Source organism: Pituophis catenifer, unplaced genomic scaffold (genome assembly GCF_029215685.1).
Source record: "Pituophis catenifer annectens isolate HBS135680 unplaced genomic scaffold, rPitCat1.0.hap2 SCAF_8, whole genome shotgun sequence".
Classification (NCBI taxonomy): Eukaryota; Metazoa; Chordata; class Lepidosauria; order Squamata; family Colubridae; genus Pituophis; species Pituophis catenifer.
This window is the reverse complement of record NW_027256888.1, coordinates 68735694-68758345: the sequence shown is the minus strand read 5'-3', so window position 1 is coordinate 68758345 and position 22652 is coordinate 68735694. Positions and strand designations below refer to the sequence as shown.

Here is a 22652-nt window from a genome sequence, read left to right as displayed (position 1 = left end):
CACCTTTGGTGGGAAGGTAACAGCGTTCCGTGCATCTTTGGCGTTGAGTCATGCTGTCCACATGACCACGGAAATATCTTCGGACAGCACTGGCTCTTCAGCTTTGAAACGGAGATGAGCACCACCCCCTAGAGTTGGGAACGACTAGCACAGATGTGTGATGGGAACCTTTACCTTATGTAACAGAATTGGAAGGAACCTTAGAGGTCTTCTAATCCAACCCTGTGCTTGAGCAGAAGACCCTATGTGATTCCAGACAAGTGGCTCTCCAGTGTCTTCTTAAAAAAACCCATTGTTGGAGCACCCACAACTTCTGAAGGCACAACCTGTTGTACTGGTTAATTGTCTTCACTGTTAGGAAGTTTCTCCATAGTTCTAGGTTGCTTCTCCCCTTGATTAGTTTCCATCCATTGTTTCTTGTCTTGCCTTCTGGTGCTTTGGAAAATAGGTTGACCTCCTCTTCTTTTTGGCAGCCCCTCAAATATTGAAACACTGCTATCATGGCACCTCTAGTCCTCCTTTTCTCTAAATTAGACATACCCAATTCCTGCAACCGTGCAATATGCCACTTCATTCCTCTTAGAGTTTTACACTACAAAAATTTACCATATTTTTCGGAGTATAAGATGCACCGGAGTATAAGATGCACCTACTTTTTTTGGTGAGGAAAAGAAGAAAAAGAAATCTCCCTCTGCCTCTGAGCAATTTTGCCTCATTGCAGCAAACAGCAAACAGCCTGCTTTACTTTCATTTTCGTTTTCAGCATAGCTTGATTAGCACAAGGAAAAAAAAAAATCTGCTCCAGCAATTTACCTCTTTGCAGCAAGCAGCAGAGCCTGCGCAAAACAGCTGAGTGCAAATCAGCTGAGAGTTGGGAGGCCGATCCAATCAACTTGTGCTAATTAGGCTGTGCTGAAGCTGAAAGGAGGTGTTTCTTCTTGCTGCTTGCTGCAAGGAGGTAACTGCTGGGAGGCAGAGGCCAGTGAGTGGACGGGCTACATTCAGTGTATAAAACACACCTAAATTTTCACCCCTTTTAGGGGAGAAAAAGGTGCGTCTTATACTCTGAAAAATACAGTATATGTCACTTGAGTCATCCTTGTTAACTGTACAGCTTGATACAGAACTCTATGGATATAGAAATTTAAATTAATTATTGAGTACATATATAACCACTCGTCCCACATTTAAGCAGAGTGCATTCCTTTCATAAGGCAAGAGAGGCTTTTTTATTACTAAACCTTCAGTCCACGAAAGCTCAGAGAAAAATCAGGTTTAACTGGTTTTTTGAAATACCAGGAGAGATTGGACCAGCTTAGTTTTAGCAGTCAAGCTAAGGTTATGGTGAGTTAGAAAGCTTCATACATCAAGTTTGCATTTTACCATTTGGTCTGGCCTCTAGAACTTTCTCTGAGAGTATGGCACCTACACATTATACAGTAGTGGCCAAAATTGTGGAAACCTTTTGGGAAAAGTGTATTTTTGAGGTTTGATGGCGAATAACACCACTTTTTCTTTGTAGTTTCAAGATAATCATATTCCACTGCTGGAATAGCCAGGGAATAGCCCAGCCCTTAACCCAATTGAAAATCAATGGAGCCAACTAAAGAAATTTGTTAGTCAGAAGCGACCCAGCAATAAAACCCAGTTAATAGAAGCAATCTTAATTTCCCATTATAACAACTGCAGAACTAAAAGACTTGGTTCACTCCATGGGAAGACGTTATAAGGCCATAAATCATGCTAAAGATTACCCAACTAAGTATTAACTGAGATGGTGATAATTTTTGTATATCTTGTTTTTTCTATGGTGATTAATTTTTGTATCTCTCGTTTTTTCTACATGTTTCACTTTTCTTCTTTATACTGTAACTGCTATTCTAATAGCAAATCCTTCATAAAAGTTATTGCATTACATTCTTGATTAAATTGTCTTTCGATTGATAAATAATTTTATGGTACTACTCAAAAAAAAAAGTGGTGTTATTAGCTAGTTTTAGAAAATACACTTTTCCCAAAAGGTTTCCACAATTTTGGCCACTACTATAGTTTCCAAGGTTCGTTGTTCCTTGAAATTATAATCTAGGCATCTGACTTGATTAGGTTATTGCATGTTGAGTTTTCTCATTAGAAAACACAAGTGCTAAGCCAGGAGGAATAAAGCAGAAGTAAGATTCATGAAGTTTAGAATGATCATCTGAATTTAGTATTGAACTCAACAGTATTATCCATTACTGTCCTCCTTCAACACAACCTTTCCATTTGTGGGGCTGGTGTAAAAAATCCCATATTTTTTGGCTATGTTACCTGAATATTGGAATTATGATGTAACTCATCTGGAGGACTTCACATTTAGGAAGCACAGTTGTCCTAAACCTATTGTTTGTAAATTACTGTTCTCGAGCCGGTTACTATCAACCCTTCAAGGTAGATCAGCTTGGAAGACTAAAAAACTACTTATGGATCCTAATTGCAGGAGATGCCCATGCTGAGCCCAAGGGAGGGGTCAAATGCATCATTAGTCATGAATCCCTTCATGCACACAAGAGTCCAGTCCACCTTGAATTGCTTTGACTCTTATCTACTGCTAAATTGCTTTGACAGTTAGTAGCTCAGATTCTTGTAGAGAGATTAAGCTTGCAATACATCTTTATACCCATTTGAACTACCTGGATTTTCTAATTTCTCTGGCACTTGACACTAATACTATTTTTATTATATGGTTACAGTATCTTGGAAGTCTGAATTCATTTCTTCCTTCCTTCTGTTTATCTTCATGAGAACTAAAGAGGGTCAAGTCTGAAACACTTTCACAAATTTCATTTCAGTTTTGGACTCAAACTTTTTTTATCTGACAGTTGTCTTAGATGCACCTTTTCCTCCTGTTCTTCAAGTTTATATGTATAACCCAATATAATTACATGTCCATGCCAGGGATAAGGGTGGACCTCAACATTAGGGCAACCAGATCTGGAATGTAAATATCCAAATGACCACTGTATAACTACACAATGTTAACCATTGCTCTTTGTTGCCATTTAATGTTCACCCAGACATTTGCAGTCCAGATCTGGTAACTTTGCTGAACATACTGAATTCCTTTGGTATGGCTGCAGGTAAGATTCTCACAGGGGTGTTTATCAGGATAAGTTCCTGCAGAGAAATACAAAAGGATGAAAGAAAATCATAATAGAACGGCGAGCAGCAATTGAAAATGGTTTAAATTCTGGCAGTTAGAGAAAATTAAATTCAGCTGAAGGAAAACTTAAATAGAAGGGAATCTTAGCATTAATTTAACAACCGGTTCGCCCCAGCACCGAAAATGTGAGTGCGTACACGTGCAGCCTTTACCACATGCATGCAGCCTTCTCCACATGTGCTTTGCTCGCACGTGCACTTGTACGCATGCACACGGCTTAAAAAATGCAGCTAAATAGGACAGTATAGCGCCGGGGTGGGGAGGCGGGCGGGCCCACCCGCAGTCATAACTACTGGTACTCACGAACTAGTACGAACTGGTTGAATCCCACCCCTGACCTGGCTGTCTACTGAAAACAGTGTGTGCTTGCGAATGCCCTTGCGTTTGGATGTAGCTACTCCAAAATTCCAATGGTTTAGAATGAATACTTTCATATTTCATGTTCTTCAGAATTGGACCGCAAATTGCTTTAATTTGGAGAAGAATGGGCTTGTTGCCACCCAAACTAGACTGAATGACATTCAGGATCTGATGTTCACAAACCCTGAAGGATGATATTGGGCTGAAGGAATGAGAGAAAGGAGAGGATTGGAGGTGGTCAAGGAGGGGAAGAAAGACAATTGCACTTCTTTAATGTGAGGACACTGCTTGTTTCACGGACACAACTTTAGCTTTTGCAATTAGGGATCTGAATTCATTCTGCCCACGTCAATGAATCTAGTATTAGGGGCACTGCTAGCTAGCAGAGTTCAGCAAAGGTGAATTATATAATGGCCACTTTTAACATTCCAGTTCTAATTTGTCAGATTGATATATTAGCTTTCCTCCAACTAAAACAGACAGGTGGCCAAGACTTCCTTGCAGGCTATCTTAGAAACAGCAGCAGTTTTGAGGGGAAGACTTTTTTGGAAGTCTAAATAAAGTATGATGGAAGGTCTAATAACAATAACGACAACAAATCTTGTATGTATTCATTCAACAATATATTGACTCAACAATATTCTGGGTACTGTGATTACTCAGCTCAGGGGTGTCAAACTCAATTTCATTGAGGGCTTCATCAGGGTTTTGTTTGACCTTGGGCCAGATGGGGCATGACCAGAGTGGGTGTGGCCAGCTTGATGTCACTTGGGTCAGGGGTGCCTGTAATGGTCGGGTGCTCTGCCAGAGAAAATGGGCTTCTGAGCTCCATTTTCAGCTGCGACAGCCTCCTGCAACCCTCTGTCAGTAAAAATGGAGCTCGGGAGGGCTGCCCACGGCCTTCCCAAGCTCCATTTTTGCTGAGAGAGGCACTGTGGGCCAGTCCTTTGCTATTTCCAGGGCAGCCCTGCGGCCCAGATCTAAGCACCCCGTGGGCCAGATCCGGCCTCCGGGCCTTGAGTTTGACACCCCTGACTTAGATGTATAAATTACATGACAAGTTTCTTGTTAGAAAACTATGCAAGCCAAACGCTTAGCCTTATTTACTGTATTCTTCCCTGCATGTCAAAATGCAGCTACTTGCTTATCCGATGGGTTAAAAACTTCAGCCTCTTAAATCAAAATTTTCTGAATTGTTAATTAATTATATTGTGAACCATCTACAGACTCCTATATTCAATTAAAATATAATTTTATCAGTGAAAATCCTCCTTTTATGGTAGCCATTAAAAGCCATTCATGGCATGGGTCTGGGCTACTTGAGGGACCATCTCATCCACTGGGATTGACCGGCCCCACTCGTGCTGGCAGAGGAGGCATGCTAGAGGCCCCCCCCATCACCCTGATTATTCTGGCAGGGTCCAGGAGGAGTTGCCCCTGCTCTCTGCCCTGCCCCCATGTGAGGTGGCCCTCCTGGCCTAAAGACCTAGCTCTGTCAGTTAGTTTGAGGCCCCAATGGAAGAACATTACAGTGGAGGTGGTTGATCAAGTGACAATACATCTGGCCTCTCCCTCTTCCAATCTGTAATTGGATTTTAGCAGTTAGTATTAATTTAGGTGTGTAGTGTCTCTCTCTGTGTGTATACACACACCATATTTCACACACTGTATGTATGTATGTATGTATGTATGTATGTAAGTATGTATGTATCATGGGTGAAATCCGGCAGGTTCTGACAGGTTCTGGAGAACTGGTAGCAGAAATTTTGAGTTCGGAGAACCGGTAGTGGAAATTTTGAGTAGTTCGGAAAACCAGCAAATACCACCTCTGGCTGGCCCCAGGGGGGGATGGGAATGGAGATTTTGCAGTATCCTTCCCCTGCCACACCCACCAAGCCATACCACGCCCACCAAGCCACACCCACAGAACCGATAGTAAAAAAAATTGGATTTCACCACTGGTATGTATGTATGTATGTATGTATGAATGTATGTATGTAAGTATGTGTTTATAAAATTTATTGGTCTTACCTCATCTTACCTCAGGATAACTAACTCTGAGTCGCTTACAAGTGTGTGTGTGTGTGTGTGTGTGTGTGTGTGTGTACAGTACACATACACATATACATACATGATTGTAAGCTTACAATTGTAATACACATAATTGTAAGCGCCCCTGTGATAGAGTTACCCTGTGGTAAGATGGGCATCCATTAAATTTTATTTATAGACGATGGATGGATGGATGGACGGACGGACAGACAGACTGACCACTGTGTGAAAAATTGGTTCACTATGAGTGATATAACTGTGATGGCAAACCTATGGCACACGTGCCAGAAGTGGCATGCAGCGCCCTCTCTAATGGCATGCAAGCCGTCACCCCAGTTCAGCTCTGCTGTGCATGCACACGTGCCTCCTGCCCGCCAGCTGGTCTTCAGGTGTCTGCTGTGCATGCGCGGGGGCAGGGGCAGGGGCGGGGCGAGTATGGGGCCCCGCGTGCGCATGCACAAGGGGCAGGGCCATGCGCACATATATGGGGGTGGGGTACATGCGGCGGTCTGCACACGCATTGCATTTTGGGGGTTCAGGCATGCACATGCACATTCACGTGCACGCATGCACGCTTTGGGCCCTTGGTCCAGAAAAGGTTAGCCGTCACTGCTGTATAAGTACTTTTAATGATATCCCATAAAAGCATGAGCTTCAATATTCAGTATTCAACAATAGAGCCAGTTTGCTCTAACGGTTAAGGTGCCGGCCTAGAAACCAGGAGACTGAATTCTAGTCCTGCCAACTGGCTGATTTTGGGCCAATTATTCTCTTACGCCCAACTTACCTCACAGGGCTGTTGTTATCAGGAAAAAGAGGAAGAGGAGGAAATAATGTTGTCTATATTTGCTGACTTGTGGGTTTTAGCCTAACTGCAAAGTCTATTTGCTAAAGTTTGCATTCTAACCTTAAATTCCAAAGAAAAATGCCCTATTTTGATTTTCCTGAAAGAAACTAAAACGACAGCTCCATCTGCTGGGGCAATAATATCCAAGCAAGCATTTTAAGAGAGGGGGAAAAAAATAACACCTGAATGGAAATGTGATATAAGCAGGAGATAAAATATTATGCCTGTACATTTTTTAATGAAGTTGCACTTCCTTCCAGCTATTTCTTTTAAAAACATATTTTTAATTGAATTTCATAATATAAAATACAAATGAAAATAAAGTTAGTAACGAAATGGGGGAGGGAAAAGGGTGAAAGAAAACTGTGGGGTTATGGGAAAAAGAAGAAAAAAAGAGTTAACGTCCAACTTTTTAAAGTGCGAAAGAATAAAAATAGTAAGGTACAGTCTCAACCTTTTACTTCTTTTACATGCTTAGTATAGTAAACATGTCTATAGTAACAGATTTACCAGCAAATCTCAAAGTCATGCTTCCATTGTTTACTGTATCCAGCAGAAAGTATAGAAGCAGTTTCCAAATTGAAACAAAACTAGAAAATATTATTTTCTTTGATTAAAGCAGTTAATTTGGCCATCTTTGTAAGCTCCATCCATTCTTCCATTGTGGGGATTAATATATCTTTCTACCTTCTAGGTATTTCTATGGGGAAAAAAAATATTTCTTTGTATTTTGGCTTCGTTTTGAATTAGCCTAGAAAAGGAAAAATGGGGGAACAAAGGACTTCCTGCTTGAGTTCATATTTAGTGCCTTTTCCTCTTCCTTTCCATATCTTGGTATCCCCTTTACTGCCAAAATGTATGTAAGGTGTGTCTTATTACCTACTTTTTTTGTTTACCTTATAGTGTGAAATGACATACATACACATCTGTATGTTAATAGAATAGAATAGAATAGAATAGAATAGAATAATAGAATAGAATAGAATAGAATAGAATAGAATAGAATAGAATAGAATAGAATCTATATATATATAAAAGCAAAAACCACTCACGCATTAATCATGAAATCTCCAGAACCGTAAAGCCTACAAACTTGAAATTTGCCACGTATGTTCCTCTTGGCTTCTAGGTGCTCACTAAGAAAGGATTTTTCAAAATGACCATAAGAACATTAGTATTTCCTATAATATTATAACACGGTCTGATGCTAATTAGTTAGATGTTCTACTCCCATTCCCCACTTGAAAATAACTCAGAGAATGGGATAGCATAGGACAGGTTTCTGTGGGGCAAGCCTCATGGAGAGAGGGGCTAAAAAGCCTGAGGGAGAGAAGGGGATAGGAGAGGATCTATGGGGCAAGCCTGAGGGAGAGGAGATAGGAGAGGATCTATGGGCAAGCCTGAGGGACAGAAGGGGAAAGAGGAGGGGCTTCTGTGGGGCTAGCCTGAGGGAAAGAAGGGAAGAGGAGAAGCCGATCGTAACTACTCATTAATTTTCAAACTCTTAAGTGTCGATTTATCAAGCCCAATCACATAGTTTTGTAGCGGAGCATGGGTATTCAGGTAGTCAAGGAGAAAACCAACCCAGAACTACGGAGAAATGTACCTGACAGTTAGAACAATTAATCAGTGGAAGTTGTGGGTGCTGCAACATTTGAGATTTTAAAGGAAAGATTGGACAACCTTTTGTCTGAAATGGTATAGGGTCTCTTGCTTGAGCGTGGGGTTGGACTAGAAGACCTCCAAGATCCCTTCCAATTCTGTTATTCTGTTATTGTGTAATGGGCACCTTCTGATTAGTTCCAAATACTCCAGCAATTCTAATCAGTCTTGACAATGCCAACTGTGCCTAGGATAGGAGTTGAGAGCTTCTAGTGTAAAAAATCTCTACTCAAGTGCAATCAGGACAAAACAGTGTCTTTGACAACCTGATATACAGTGTTTTCGGCTTTGAACTCATTCCCTCTTATGATATTTGGATAACTTGACCTTTGCTAATGCTTGATAAGTTGACAGTTCTTTGCTTATGGATACTGGAACTCTTTACCTGAAGCTGGACTGACTTTGATCTTGGTTCTTATCTATCGATTCTGCTCTAAGATCTTTGTGCAATATTTTGAACTAGGATTATCTGAGTAATCTGAGTAATCTTTTGCTCCATCATGTGAAAGACGGGCTAGAACAGAGCTGTACTGTGTTTGCAAATGTTTGAAGTGTCAAACTTTCTAACTAAGGAGAGGGGAAGGAGAAGAAACAACTGATGGCAACTCTGGATTGATAACTACAGCTGCAAGCTTTGTGATTTTCTTTCTGGACTTCTTGTTTGCGTACATCTCTGTACTTTTATTTGTTAATGTTCAGTATTTATAAAATAGCTAAGAACAAAAAAATTCCTGGAAAGGTCTGTTTTTCTTTCTAGCTCAGGTGTGTCAAACTCAAGGACCGCGGGGCCAACCTGGAAATAGCAAAGGACCGGCCTGTAGTGCCTCTGGGAGACAAAACTGGGCACAGGGGGGCCGCACCAGCAAAGTGCTGCAGGAGGCCCTCCAGGCCGAAAATGGGCTGTGCAGGGGCTATGTGTGCCCCCCCCATGCCCCATTTTGGCCGGCAAAGTGCTGCAGGAGGCTGTCCAGGCCATCTCTGCCCCCGGCCACCCTGCGGAGGAGAACTACAATGCTGATCCAGCCCTCAAAGAAATTTAGTTTGACACCCCTGTTCTAGCTCATCTAAAAACCAAATATGTGGGACCTCAAACTAACGTTAGAACCATGCTGACAAAATGCATAAAGTGTACATAAAGTGTGGGCTTCAAAAATTTTAGCAACTGGTTCTCTGCCCGGTTGCTGGGTGGGTATGGCCATGGTGGGCGTGGCCTAGTCGGCCTCCTGCAGCACAGGCGGGGGGGGGCATTTTTGCCCTCCCTGGGCTCTTGAGCCTCTAGGATGACGAAATGTACTTTATATATATTTTATCTTTCAGCTGTTCACCGCCCTGAGTCCTTCGGGAGTAGGGCGGTATACAAAATCAATAAATAATCATAATCATAATCATAATCATAATCATAATCATAATCATAATCATAATCATAATCATAATCATAATCATAATCATAATCATAATCATAATCATACAGCCTCTTCAGTCTCCGGAAGCCCTCTGGAGGCCGGAAATGGGCCCAAACGTCCGGAAGGCCCGTTTGTCACCTTCCCCAAGACTCCACGTGCGCCCTGCACTTACCTGCATCCAAAACAGGCCGCATGGGGACTCCTGGGAGGGGCGGAGCAGGGTGTGTGGGGCCACCCAGGAGTGGGATTTGGCGGTTCTCAGAACTGCACAGAATCTTAGCTAGAGGTTCTCCCGAACCCCCAGCAGCCCCCCCCCAAAGTGTAGATTATAATGGTTATGGGGTGTGTCTTAAAATAACCACAGAGAAGAGTTCAGAAGTACCTTACCTTAGCCTATTTTAGCCTTACCTTAGCATTGATTTTTAAGTTTAATTATTTTTCTATTCCTGTACAGTTATTCAAAAGAATACTGATTTTATGTAAATGTCATCTAAAATTGCTAATGGTTCACTGGGTGGGGGAGCAAAGTGTTTTGTCTACTTTCGTTTCTTATTGATTTGCATTATTTCAATGTCATGTTGCGTTGAGGCTTAGCTCTCATGGTCTTTCAGCATATAATCCTTTGTTAATCATACTTGGCAATTAAATGTACTTTTGAAAAGACAAAAATGCTCATTAATTTTTCTCTCTTTAGGTGTTTTCAGAATGATCACCCACAATGGGCCTGATCAAAATCAGCCTGGCTTTCTTAGACACACAATCACACACAATGAAGAGTACTTTTGAAACCCTGTCAGAAAAATTAGTAAATCAAACAATGCAGTTAAGCCACTATTTTGTGTCTCTTTATCCAATTTTTTTAAAAAAGAAGAAGAGTGGTTCGGAGATCAGATCCGTTGCTTAAATAATTTATATGAATTGCCGAAACTGGTAAGAACAATAATGTTAATAAAATTAGAATCTCTAACCCACTCTTTTGTCTTTTGTCTGCTATTGTAAAGAAGAAGAAGAAAGCTTTTTGACTTTTTTTTTTAAAAAAACCAGTCACTCAAAAGAAAAATAAAGCAAATGAAACAAAAAGGCAACATGGCCTTTTATTTTTTTTAAACTGTAGGAGCAATCCTATCTGAAAAATACCTTCATTATAATAAAAATAAAAACATCATATTCAAAATTCACTCAAACCAATATTTCTTGGACTTTTCAAGACTATAGAATGGGTGTCAAACTCAAGGCCCGGGAGCCAGAGCTGGCCCATGGGGTGCTTAGATCAGGCCTGTGGGGCCGCCCTGGAAACAGTGAAGGACTGGCCCACAGTGCCTTTGCCAGCGAAAATGGAGCTGTGTGCGTCCCTCCCAAGCTCCGTTTCTGCTGGCAGAGGATGCAGGAGGCTATCGCAGCCGAAACGGAACTCATGAGGGCTGTGTGCGTCCCTCCCAAGCTCCGTTTTAGCTGGCAGAGGGTTGCAGGAGGCCATCCCAGCAGAAAACAGAACTCAGGAGCCTGTTTTCACTGGCAGAGTGCTCGGGCCGCCACTGACACAAGTGATGTCCAGCTGGCCATGTCCCCCCCCTCGCCTCCCCCAAGATCAAACATAATCCTGATGCAGCCCTCAATGAAATCGAGTTTGACACCCCTGCTATAGAACATGAAATTTTATATAGATAGAGGTAAAGATGGAGATAGCGATAGAGTGAATACTACTATTATTGAAATACTTCATAATGTTTAAAACTAAGACAGCAATTATGTCCTTAATTTTATTTTAATAAGCATAGGTGTGGTGTATCTAAAGCAGAGTTGCATGTGAAGTGAAAAGGTGGGCCAGCTTTGAATCACTGATAAAGGGGGAATCTACTGAAAGGAAAGTCTCCCTGAATTATTATGAAAGTCTCCTCGTATTATTATGTAGTAGTTCTGTAGTGAGTTCATTAGTCTGGTGAAATTCCTGCCAATATCCCAGAAGGAACAAATACACTACTCTGATCAGCTCTTTCTGTCATTTCTGGTTTCTTGTACCTGACATTTATTGGACTCTCCATATGGGTTGACATAACCCCTTGTTACCTGCTTCACTGACTAGAACAGGTAATCCCACTTTGTCAGGTTTTCTTACCTGGAAAAAAAAGCACAAAACAAAAATCAAGTAGGATTACACTTGGTTGTTGTGTGAATGGGAAACTGCCAGCAGATGTACACAAGATGTTGACCAGACAGGAAAGTTATCCAATGCATTGTCCCAAAGGTGCTTTTTTCAAGAGGCAACTGGACTTTCTGGTTTTTCTGTGAAGATGTTTCGCTTCTCATCCAAGAAGCTTCTTCAGCTCTGACTGGATGAGAAGTGAAACATCTTCAAAGAAAAACCAAAAAGTCCAGTTGCCTCTTGAAAAAAGCACCTTTGGGACAACCATGACCTGGATGACTGAGAATCTCCATAGACTTTTCTCCTGTGCATTATTGCACAATGTCTTTCTACTAGGATACTTTCCATTAGGGTCACCAAAGAGGTGACCATCTAAGTCTCTGCTGGCATCTAAAATTTTTACAAAACAGGAGTTTTGTAAAACATACCTTCCTCCTCTTGTTTTTGCCACAGAAACTATCCTTGAGGCGGGTTGCGCTGAGAGAAGATGATTGGTCCAAAATCACCTAGTTGGCTTTCATGTCTAAGGTGGGACTAGAACTCATAGTCTCTTGGTTTCTATCTTAGAGCTTTTTATGGCATTTATATTCTGCAGAAGCACTGTGAAGCACTATATAAGTTTAAGTGCTATTGCTATATAGAATTCAAACTGAATCAGTGATGAAATTCTGTGGGCGGGCCTGGTGGGTGTGGTTTGGTGGGCATGGCAGGGGAAGGATATTGCAAAATCTCCATTCCCATCCCACTCTGGGGCCAGCCAGAGATGGTATTTGCCGGTTCTCTGAACTACTCAAAATTCTGCAATATGTTGGCTTGACAGCAGGTTTATTGTCATATGAGCCATGGTAGCCCAGTGGTTAGAATGCAGTACTGCAGGTTATTTCTCTTGACTGCTGGCTGCCTGCCGTCTGGCAGTTTGATTCTCACTGGCTCAGGGTTGACTCAGCTTTCTATCTTTCTGAGGTCAGTAAAATGAGAACCCAGATTGTTGGGGGCAATATGCTGACTTTGTAAACCGCTTAGAGAGGGCTGTAAAGCACTGTGAAGCACTATATAAGTTTAGATGCTATTGCTATATAGAATTCAAACTGAATCAGTGATGAAATTCTGTGGGCGGGCCTGGTGGGTGTGGCTTGGTGGGCATGGCAGGGGAAGGATATTGCAAAATCTCCATTCCCACCCCACTCGGGGGCCAGCCAGAGGTGGTATTTGTCGGTTCTCTGAACTACTCAAAATTTCCACTACCAGTTCTTCAGAACCTGTCAGAACCTGCTGGATTTCACCCCTGAACTGAATACGTGCTGAACTTCAGATTTAACTAGACATCTTCCAAAATTCTGCATTCTATTCTGGATATTTCATATAAAGATGGTATTCATAAATCACTAGGCCAAAGTGATTCCCAACGACTATGAACAATGACCCTCCTTGTGACTTGTCCCCTCCCCCTCGATCTGAGAGGAGGATCAGAGAATTCAAGATGGCAATGGTGATTAAAGAGTTGATGCCCCATTCTGTTTTGTAAATGCACATGCACCAAATATACCAAGTTTTACCATCATGTCCCTGCTTTGCTGCATTGTAAAAAATGAGGGAAAAAGTAACACACTCTTTATTTTTAATGGAGGAATGCTTTTGTCTAATGAAGTCTTCTGCATGTTATTCTCATGTGGATTCTCTTTATTGCTTACCTTCTTGGGCACTGAAGCCTTATTATGTAATTTAGCCTGAGACACAATCTTATAAGCAAATATTTATTTTGCTTCTGATAACCTTGACCGCTTCACTTCATTAATTTAATTCTCTAAGAAGGGTGTACCCTTTCAAGTACTATTGAACTATTTCAGTGTGAGAGTCCTTCAGTTACCTGATAAGGCAACTGTCAAAGGTGCTTCAAATGCCACTTACTTGATCTCAATCACATAGATTTATGAATATCATCTTGATATTAAATATCCAGAACAGAATGCAGCATTTTGGAGGATATCTGACTAAATTTGAAGTTCAGCATGTGTTCAGTTTGAATTCTATATGACAATAAACCAGGGGTGAAATCTACTTACCTTCCCTACCGGTTCGGAAGTGCATGCATGTATCATGTGCGATTATGGACCCTCTGTGCATGCACAGAGGGTCAAAAACAGGTTACTTCCTGGTTAAAACCAGGAAGTAACGATGTCCGGGTGGGTGGGCGGAGCATCATGCTGTCGCCGCTACCAGTTCGCTGAACCATCTGCCACTGCCGCTACCAGTTCGTCCCAACAGGTGCGAACCGATAGTACTTCACTCCTGCAATAAACCTGTGTTTATTGGCTGTGAAGCTAACATACTGCAGAGTACAGTTAGCAAATAAAGGCTGTAAATAGTTAGATTATTGATTATTGGCAGTTTACTCCCTTCTATCCAGGATATATGGAGACATGCTTGGCCAGTCCATCACCTTTACCCTCAGCTTCTTTAGCAAGGCAGTGGTCGTTTTGGAGGTGTGTTTGGGGTCCTTATCATGTTGGAATACTATCCTGCGGCCCAGTCTCCGAAGGAAGGGGATCATGCTCTGCTTCAGAATGTCACAGTACATGTTAGCATTCATGGTCCCCTCAATGAATTGCAGCTCTCCAGATATACTTAAATATTTACAAAATGTGAGAGGCTGTACTCACTTCTGTGATATACTGTATATTCAGCAGATACATTCTCAATGTGCCTAGAGAGAGAAATAGCTGCCTCTACCTAGGATCGAACTCACAGCCTCCTGATAGTGAGGCAAGAGCTCCACCTCTAGGCCACCACACCACCCTAACTTCCTTTCACTATTCCTGCTTAGATTGAGTTTATCAACCATAGTGGCATAAGCTTCGACCTCTATGGATGTATTGATCTTTTTTTCCCCCAGACAGTTTTTTTCTCATGCAAGCTATTTTGCCAATGCAGTGAGCCTTTGTGTGTGAATATATGAATGCCCAGAGAAAAGCACACTCTATGCTGGAATACAAATCTCTTGTGATTCAGCCAGTTTATTGTTAGGTTTATATAAATTATGACATTTCTACGGTGATTCTGATGAAATATCAGCTAAAAGTTAGAGCTTCACTTTCTTTTCCCCCTTGGAGCTGTAATTCTGCCTTTTGGTTCTGCATGCATAAAAATAATTATGGCTAGGAAAAAAAAAAATGTGCCCAAGGGAGCCCATTGTTTCCTGAATAAGCTGAACCTCCGGAGTCAGCTCTAGGGGAAAAAAAAAAAAAGGACCATAGCTTTTTCATGAAGTTTTGCTGAAGATCAGCAATTTGGTATGTATGTTTCTTCAGGTCAGGGATTTAGATTTCGTGAAATGTTATTTGTAGGTTACTTTTAAATTAGTTCTGTTTATTTTATTGCATGCTGTAATTCTCCTTCTCCCCCAAGTGGATTGCAAAATGAATTTGTACTGTATAAATGCAGAATACATGTGCCACACATAGAAGAAAATTCAATAATGAAATCATGCATATGGTAAAAAAAAAAGCTAGTAGCATAGCAGTTGCCTCCATCTGCACAATTTGCCTCTGAGTAATTTCTTTCTAAGGGGACATGGTGGCTCAGTGGCTAAGACACTGAGCTTGTCGATCGAAAGGTCGGCAGTTCAGCGGTTCGAATCTCTAGTGCTGCGTAACGGGGTGAGCTCCCGTTACTTGTCCCAGCTTCTGTCAACCTAGCAGTTCAAAAGCACGTAAAAAATGCAAGTAGAAAAATAGGGACCACCTTTGATAGGAAGGTAACAGCTTTCTGTGCGACTTTGGCATCTACTCATGCCGGCCACATGACCACGGAGATGTCTTTGGATAGCGCTGGCTCTTCAGCTTTGAAAGGGAGATGAGCACCGCCCCCTAGAGTTGGGAACGACTAGCACATATGTGCGAGGGGAACCTTTTACTTTTACCTTTACTAATTTCTTTCTTCAAAAAATGTTGAACATTCTTTTTGCAACGTTTTTACCATCGGCATTCAATTTGACAAAATAAATAAATAAATAAATTGCTTTCAAGGATTTCGTTGCTCTGGCCTCAGGAGAAAACCTGACCCCTGATAAAGTTTTCTGGGTACAGTGCCAAAAGATTGCACAATCTGATCTGAAACTGTTTCATTGAGTTATTGTGGAAAAAACTGGAAGGAAATGACCACCCTGTGTTTGGAATGCAAATGAATCACACCAATTTCTATTAAGTAGATCATGTGCTTGAATCTTACATCAGCACTAGACAATCCGTGTGCCCTGTTGGGTCAAGATTTGAGAAATATTCGCTGACCTAAACAGAGAAACAGAATGACCACAAGTGGGCAAAAAATATTGGAAAGTGGGAGTTATCTTACAGTTGAAGTACAGAATAATCTTCTCTTGCTTTAATGTGACTTCCTGTTTTATTGTGCCTTGTATTATTGTCTGGACATATTTTAAGTTTCTGCCTTTTGGTAATAATAAAGCATTCATTGACTATCACCAGGGAACTAAGTTGGAAAATCAGTACAGTGAGTATTGAATAGGATATGGGCTAAAGGGCTCTGTAATAGCAACTTGTCTCTCTCCCTGCTTTTGAGTCCTCCTTTCTTCCTAGACTTACCTTTATGCTGTCCTTCCCCTCTGTAGTCTCCAGGGGGATTAGCAGTGCTTCCTCTATGGCAGGGGTCGGCAACCTTAAACATTCAAAGAGCCACAAAGGCCTAACTGGAAAGCCCCGTTGGAGGCGACTGGAAGTCGGGTTCCTCCATCATAGTCTCCTCCTAGCATGGCGTCCTGTTTCCTCTACCTGTCCTAACTGAAAGCCCTATCAATTGTGGAGCCGACCAGCAACAGGGAGCTGCAGCAGAGAGATGAAAGAGCCACATGCAGCTCTAGAGCAGTGGGTTGCTGACCCCTGCTCTATGGATAGATTTGTCCATGGGGTTACAGTGATTGTATAAAATTATTTAGCTGCAAAATAACCCCAAGCAATAACTTGAGGCATACAGAGAATACTGAGGCATACTGAGGCATAACTTGAGGCATACTGAAACAGCATAGATTGCGTAGGGATTTCAATATAGGTTATAAAAATGAAATTTGTGGGATTAAAGAAAAGAAATCACTGAGTAATTGTTATATTAGAATTGGCAGATGTACAACTGGGGAAATCTTGTGGCAGTCTGTGAAAGAGCTTCATGACAATATTGTTTGGTATCCTGCATTAATTCAAACCCCTAGTTAGCTGTGCAGTACCTTGGAAAGCCTAGTTTATCTCTTAAGATTTTTTTTATGAGAATATTTTAAAGAGGCAAAGCAGTGTACACAGAGAAATGCCATAAAAATGAGTAATCACAATGGCAAGCCAGAATATGAAAAGCTCTAACATAAAGTTAATTTCTTCAGTGGGAAATAAAGAGATTCCAGAATTTAGCAAGGTAATTCTGTTTTTTTCCAGCAGTGATTTAGGATTGATTCTATTTATGGCTTGTTAAGGAGCAGGTCTACATAGCTACTAAGTCAGACAATGCTTAAACATCGCCTCAATCTTGCATTATGACGGTCCATTGCTTGATAACTTGCCTATTATGGTGGTCTCTGTAAACCTCACATGCAGAAAGTTTATTGAACATTGATGGCTCGGAGAACAGAAACAAGATTTCTGAATGGAGGACAATTAACCAGTGGAACAGCTTCCCTCCAGAAATTGTGGGTGCTCCATCACTGGATGTTTTTAAGAAGATTCTACTATTCTGATACTATTCTGAAATAGTATAGGTCCGTGATGGCACTGAGTTGGCACACAGAGCCATCTTTCCGGGCACACGAGCTGTTGCCCAACTCACCTGCAGCTGAGCTTGCACATGCAACCCAGCTGGTGTTTGGGCCTCTGGTCCGCATGCACGCAATTCAGGGGACTCAGATGGTCTTCGGAGCTCTCCTGCACATGCGTGCACATTTGCGCATGTGCGTGAGAGTACTTACGTGTAGCACATGCATGCATAAATGGCATTTGCGATTGATGGTGCGATTGTGCATACAGCGTACAGGGGAGCCGTGCGAAAGCTGTGCACATGTGCAGATGACGTGGTTTAGCACTCGGTGAGTAAAAGGTTCGCCACCACTGGTAGAGGTTCTCCTGTTTGAGAAGGGGGCTGGACTAGAAGACCTCCAAGATCCCTTTCAGTTCATTCATTCTATTCTATTCTAAGATGTTCACTTTGGCTTGGTAGAAACACACTGTGCATACTGATTTAAGGTTTACATTATCAAATCTGGAGTGGAATTGGGTTCCTAATCCATTTTCTTTGAAAACACCAAAGTTTGTTTACATTTAGATGTAATGGATTTATCACACTTTTCACTGTCCGACTGCACAATCAGAGCAAGTAAACACAAGGTGGGAGGGTCCTGCAAAAAACTAATTTCCATTCAAATGTGTATTAGGTAGGCCGCATTGCAAGATTAATCTGAAGACAAACAGGGTAATTTCCTTATTCGGATAAATACATAAGACCATTAGAATTCCTTACTGGAAATGAACTTGGCAAGGTTAGAAATAAGAGATCACAAAGGAGAGTAAATATTTGGTAAAGTGAATAGCTTTATTAGAAGGGATAGAGGAGATTTTGATTGACTGTGTGGGAGTGTTTGTGTTGCAGGACACTCTGAAGTGGATGAAAGACAGGTAGGATGAGCAAGGACAATTCCTCATTCTCCATCCCATGAACAGTGTAGCAGCAGGTACAATAGGCAGGCAGCAGAGATAAGGACGTTCTAGATCAGGGGTGTCAAACTCAAGGCCCGGGGACCAGATCCGGCCTGTGGGTGCTTAGCTCTGGCACGCAGGGCCACGCTGGAAACAGGGAAGGATTGGCCCATGGTGCCTCTGCCAACAAAAACGGAACTCAGGAGGGCCACAGGCGGCCCTCCCAAACTCCATTTTCACTGGCAGAGGGTTGCAGGAGGCCGTTGTAGCTGAAAGCGGAGCTCGGGAGCCTGTTTTCTTTGGCAGAGCGCTTGGGTCACCACAGGCGCCCTTGACACAAGTGACAGTGAGCTGGCCACGCCCACCTGGCCACTCCCACTCCGCCCAGCCGAGGCCAAACACAACCCTGATGTGGCCCTCAATGAAATTGAGTTTGACACTCCTGTTCTAGATATACAGAGGGATGATTGATTAAAGCATGGCATAGATCTTGTATATGGAGTAAATACTGGTAATTAAAGCACCTGATTCCAAGGACATGGTAGATACTGGTCTAAAATATATATGTGTACAAATAATCCTTGCTTAGCGACTGCCTTAGATAGTGAATCTTCACAGGTATGATGGTGATGAAAAAGTACCTTTATGACCAATCCTCACTTTGATGACCTCCAGAGGTCTGTAAATAGCAATAGCATTTACTTATATACTACCCCAGAGTGCTTTAAATCACTCTTTGAGTGGTTTACAGTATCAGCATATTGCCTTCAAACTGGGTCCTCATTTTATGAACTCAGAAGGATGGAAGGCTGGGTCAACCTTGAGTCTCTTCAGGATCGAACTTCAGGCTGTGGGCAGAGTTTGCCTGCAATGCTGCATTCTAACCACGGCACCACCAGGGAAAGCTGAAATAAGATCAGAAACAGAGTTGTGATTTTACTTGGTGGCTGCTTTGTTTGATGACTGAGTTGCTAGTCCCAATCACAGTCACTAAACAAAGACTGCATGTATCCTGAGCCTTCAGTTCGATTTTGCAGCTGTTCATTCTGGTGACCCTCACATTAAAACATTGCTTCAGAAATTTGGTTTCAGTCCCATTGTCAACCCTGAGGCTGACCTGGCTGTGGCCGTTTTCTTTTCTGTAGATTTTTCTATAAGGATTTTTCTTCACATGGCTTCAGGCTTGACACAGCCTGGAGCTGAGGGTGTGTGTGTAGAGATAACTGGAGTTTTGTAGCCAAAACAAAATTGTTCTCTTATGAACCAAGGACATTCCAACAGCGGGCTGGCCAGAAAAGGAAAAGAAAAGTAACCAGGCAACCAGCCAGCATCCAGATTGGTCAATGTTACTTATTGTTTGGGAGAACAAGAATCTTTCACTTTTTTATGAGGTGGAAAACGCGGGAAATCTCAGAGTTGGTTTTCCACCAGTCTGTGCTGAGATGATATCTCCAAATAAAGCTATTCTTTGAGGAATCAACCTGCCTCGGAGTTCTGTTTTCAATGGGTGTATTACTTGGAATGCTGAAACCAGAGGTGGTATTCAGCAGGTTCTGACCAGTTCTGGAGAACTGGTAGCAGAAATTTTGAGTAATTCGGAGAACTTGAAAATACCACCTCTGGCTCGCCCCGCCCCCATCTATTCTCTGCCTCCCGAGTCCCAGCTGATTGGGAGGAAATGCGGATTTTGCAGTAACCTTCCCCTGGAGTAGGGAGGGAATGGAGAGTTTACAGTATCCTTCCCCTGGAGTGGGGTGGGAATGGAGATTTTACAATATCTTCCCCTGCCACGCCCACCAAGCCACGCCCACAGAACCAGTATTAAAAAAGTTTGAATCCCACCACTGGCTGATACCCACATTATCTCAGAAGTGTGAGGCATTTATGATAATTCATAGAGAATTTGGGTGCATGGTGGTCCCCCTCCCCAGCATGTTGATTCTGAATGCCATTTCTACAGGCAGGAAATTGAAATGTGTCTATGAATTTGTGGGTCTTTTTGTATCATCACAATCAATAATAATAATGTCTCTTTTTCCATCCAAATAGGTTTTATTATTGGCTGGGCCTAGCCAAGCACAACGGGGTCCTGATGGGTGACTCGACATCGAGGCGGTCAATCATTGTCTCTCGTTTGCCAATATTCCGGAGAAGTATTAACCGAAGACATGATTCCCTCCCATCATCACCTACTTCCAACAGTACCGTTGGCGTTCACAGTTCTTCTCCTTCCAGCACCAACTCTAGCTCAGGTAGCACAGGCAAACGCAGAAGCCTCTTCCGGACACCGTCCATTAGCTTCCATCACAGAAAGGGGAGCGATCAGAAGACAGAGTCTTCGTGCCAGAATGTGGGTGTTTTGAACGGCGCCCAGTCAGGCCACAACACTTTGCAAAAGCTTGGTTTGGAGGAAAATGTGAAGAATAGAAGCAGACATTCCGTCGGTTTCGGAAGTTCTCGAAGTAAAAAGATCACGAGGTCCTTGACGGAGGACTTTGAAAAGGGGAGGGAGCCCTCGACCAACAAGAACGTTTTCATAAATTGCATAAGTTCTGGAAAGAACGAAAGCGATGACTCTGGCTTCGCAGAGGCCCAAAGCAAGTCTTCTGTTAAACATTCCTCAAGGAAGCTTCTCCCCAAGTCGTTCTCAACACACTACAGATTCTCAAAGCCGGTCCCTCAGAGTCAGTCGGTTTCCTGCGTTCAACAACCCTCTTCCTGTTTGCTGGAGATTAAATCCAACGTTGAAACTGATCCCGTGTCTGCAAAATCTTCCCCTTCGGAATGTATAGGTAGCTCTTTGCTTTCCGCCGATTTGACAACTGTGCAGACACCATCCGAGTTTTTAGCGTTGACTGAGGATTCGGTTTCGGAGGTTGATGGGCTGCCTGCCTGTGGAAACTTGCACCCAGAAACCTTGGCCCACAATGTGTCTACCTCTCAAACCTTTGCTGCTTCTCCTCTTTCAAGGAAAACAAACCTTACAGAGAGTGTTTCCCCTTCTGCTGAAACTTACAGGGCTAGAAATGTATTGCTCACTGAAGCCAGTGCTTTCTCGGAAATCCTTGAGTCAAACCGAAAGCATACAAAAGTATTATTGCCAGAGTTCTTTGCTAAACAGACCAGCTATCCAGAAGATGTCAACTCAGGAGCTAAAGCACAACTAAAAACCTTTGTCTTAAACCAGGGAGAAGTAGTTGAAAGTTCTCCAAAAGCACAGAGATTACAGAGGGACCAACAAAAAGGAAGAGTATCGGAACATGTCAGAGAAGTCTTTCCAGGCATCGAGTCTAAGATCACTCCTTTGTCTTCTGAACCTCAGTCTTTTCAAACACAGCAGCCAAGTGACATAAACCATGCCAAGGGTATGTATCGTTCAACCATTGCTGTCTTCTATAAAAAATGTTCATTCATAAAAATGTGTTTCCTTCCAATTACTATATGCACGAATAATATTCAGATATAATAATATTCATATTTTCCCAAAAATAAGACCCTGTCTTATATTTTTTGAATCCTGAAATAAGCGCTTGGTCTTATTTTCAGGGAAGTCTTATTAGTTTGGGGCGCGTGGAGCAAGACAGGGATCCTCTTGCTGTCTTCTCCCTAACCCTAACCAGAGGAAATAGCGGGGACCGGCTGCACATGTGCTTAAATATTTTCGGGGAGGGCTTATTTTCGGGGGAGGGTTTAATTATCCAGGGAGGTCTTATTTTCGGGGAAACACGTAGCATCATTTATGCTTGGCATGTTATGAAGATGAGGCTTTTGGGTTCTCTAAATTACTAGTGAGTGGTCTTATAAATGAATGATCAGTGGTACTTTCCAAATTATTTGAATTTACAAAGATATTTTTAAAAGAAAGAGATAGTCCTTGACTTACAACAGTTAGTTTAGCGACCGTTCAAGGTTACAACAGCACTAGAAAAAGTGACCAGTGACCATTTTTCACACTTACAACTGTTGCAGCAATCCCATGATCAAAATTCAGATGCTTGACACTGACTCACATTTATGACAGCGGCAGTGTCCCGGGGTCATGTAACTCCCTTTTGTGACCTTCTGACAAGCAAAGTCAATGAGGAAGCGAGATTCACTTAACAACCATGTTATTAAATTAACAAAAATTTTGGGCTGCATTGCGGTTGTAAATTGAGGACAACCTGTACATAGGGACGAATGCCATTATTTCCTAAAATAAGCATTCAGCAAGATTTGTGGGAAGCCCTTCCTATTTAATTAGTTGATGTTAGGGGTCACATTCAAAATCAGACAGACATTCCTAGGGATATATTTCAGG

General features: G+C 42.2%; 1 protein-coding gene across 2 annotated transcripts in view; it reads left to right on the top strand.

The window, feature by feature from the left end:
- Positions 1-20423: 20423 nt before the first annotated feature.
- Positions 20424-22652, top strand: part of CCSER1 (coiled-coil serine rich protein 1) — a 715197-nt gene continuing 712968 nt past the window's right edge. For both annotated transcript variants that reach the window (XM_070948723.1, XM_070948724.1), the window contains exon 1: positions 20424-21717. In XM_070948723.1, the coding sequence (XP_070804824.1) occupies positions 20445-21717 (1273 nt within the window). In that variant the 5' untranslated portion in view covers positions 20424-20444. The remainder of the gene's footprint in view (positions 21718-22652) is intronic.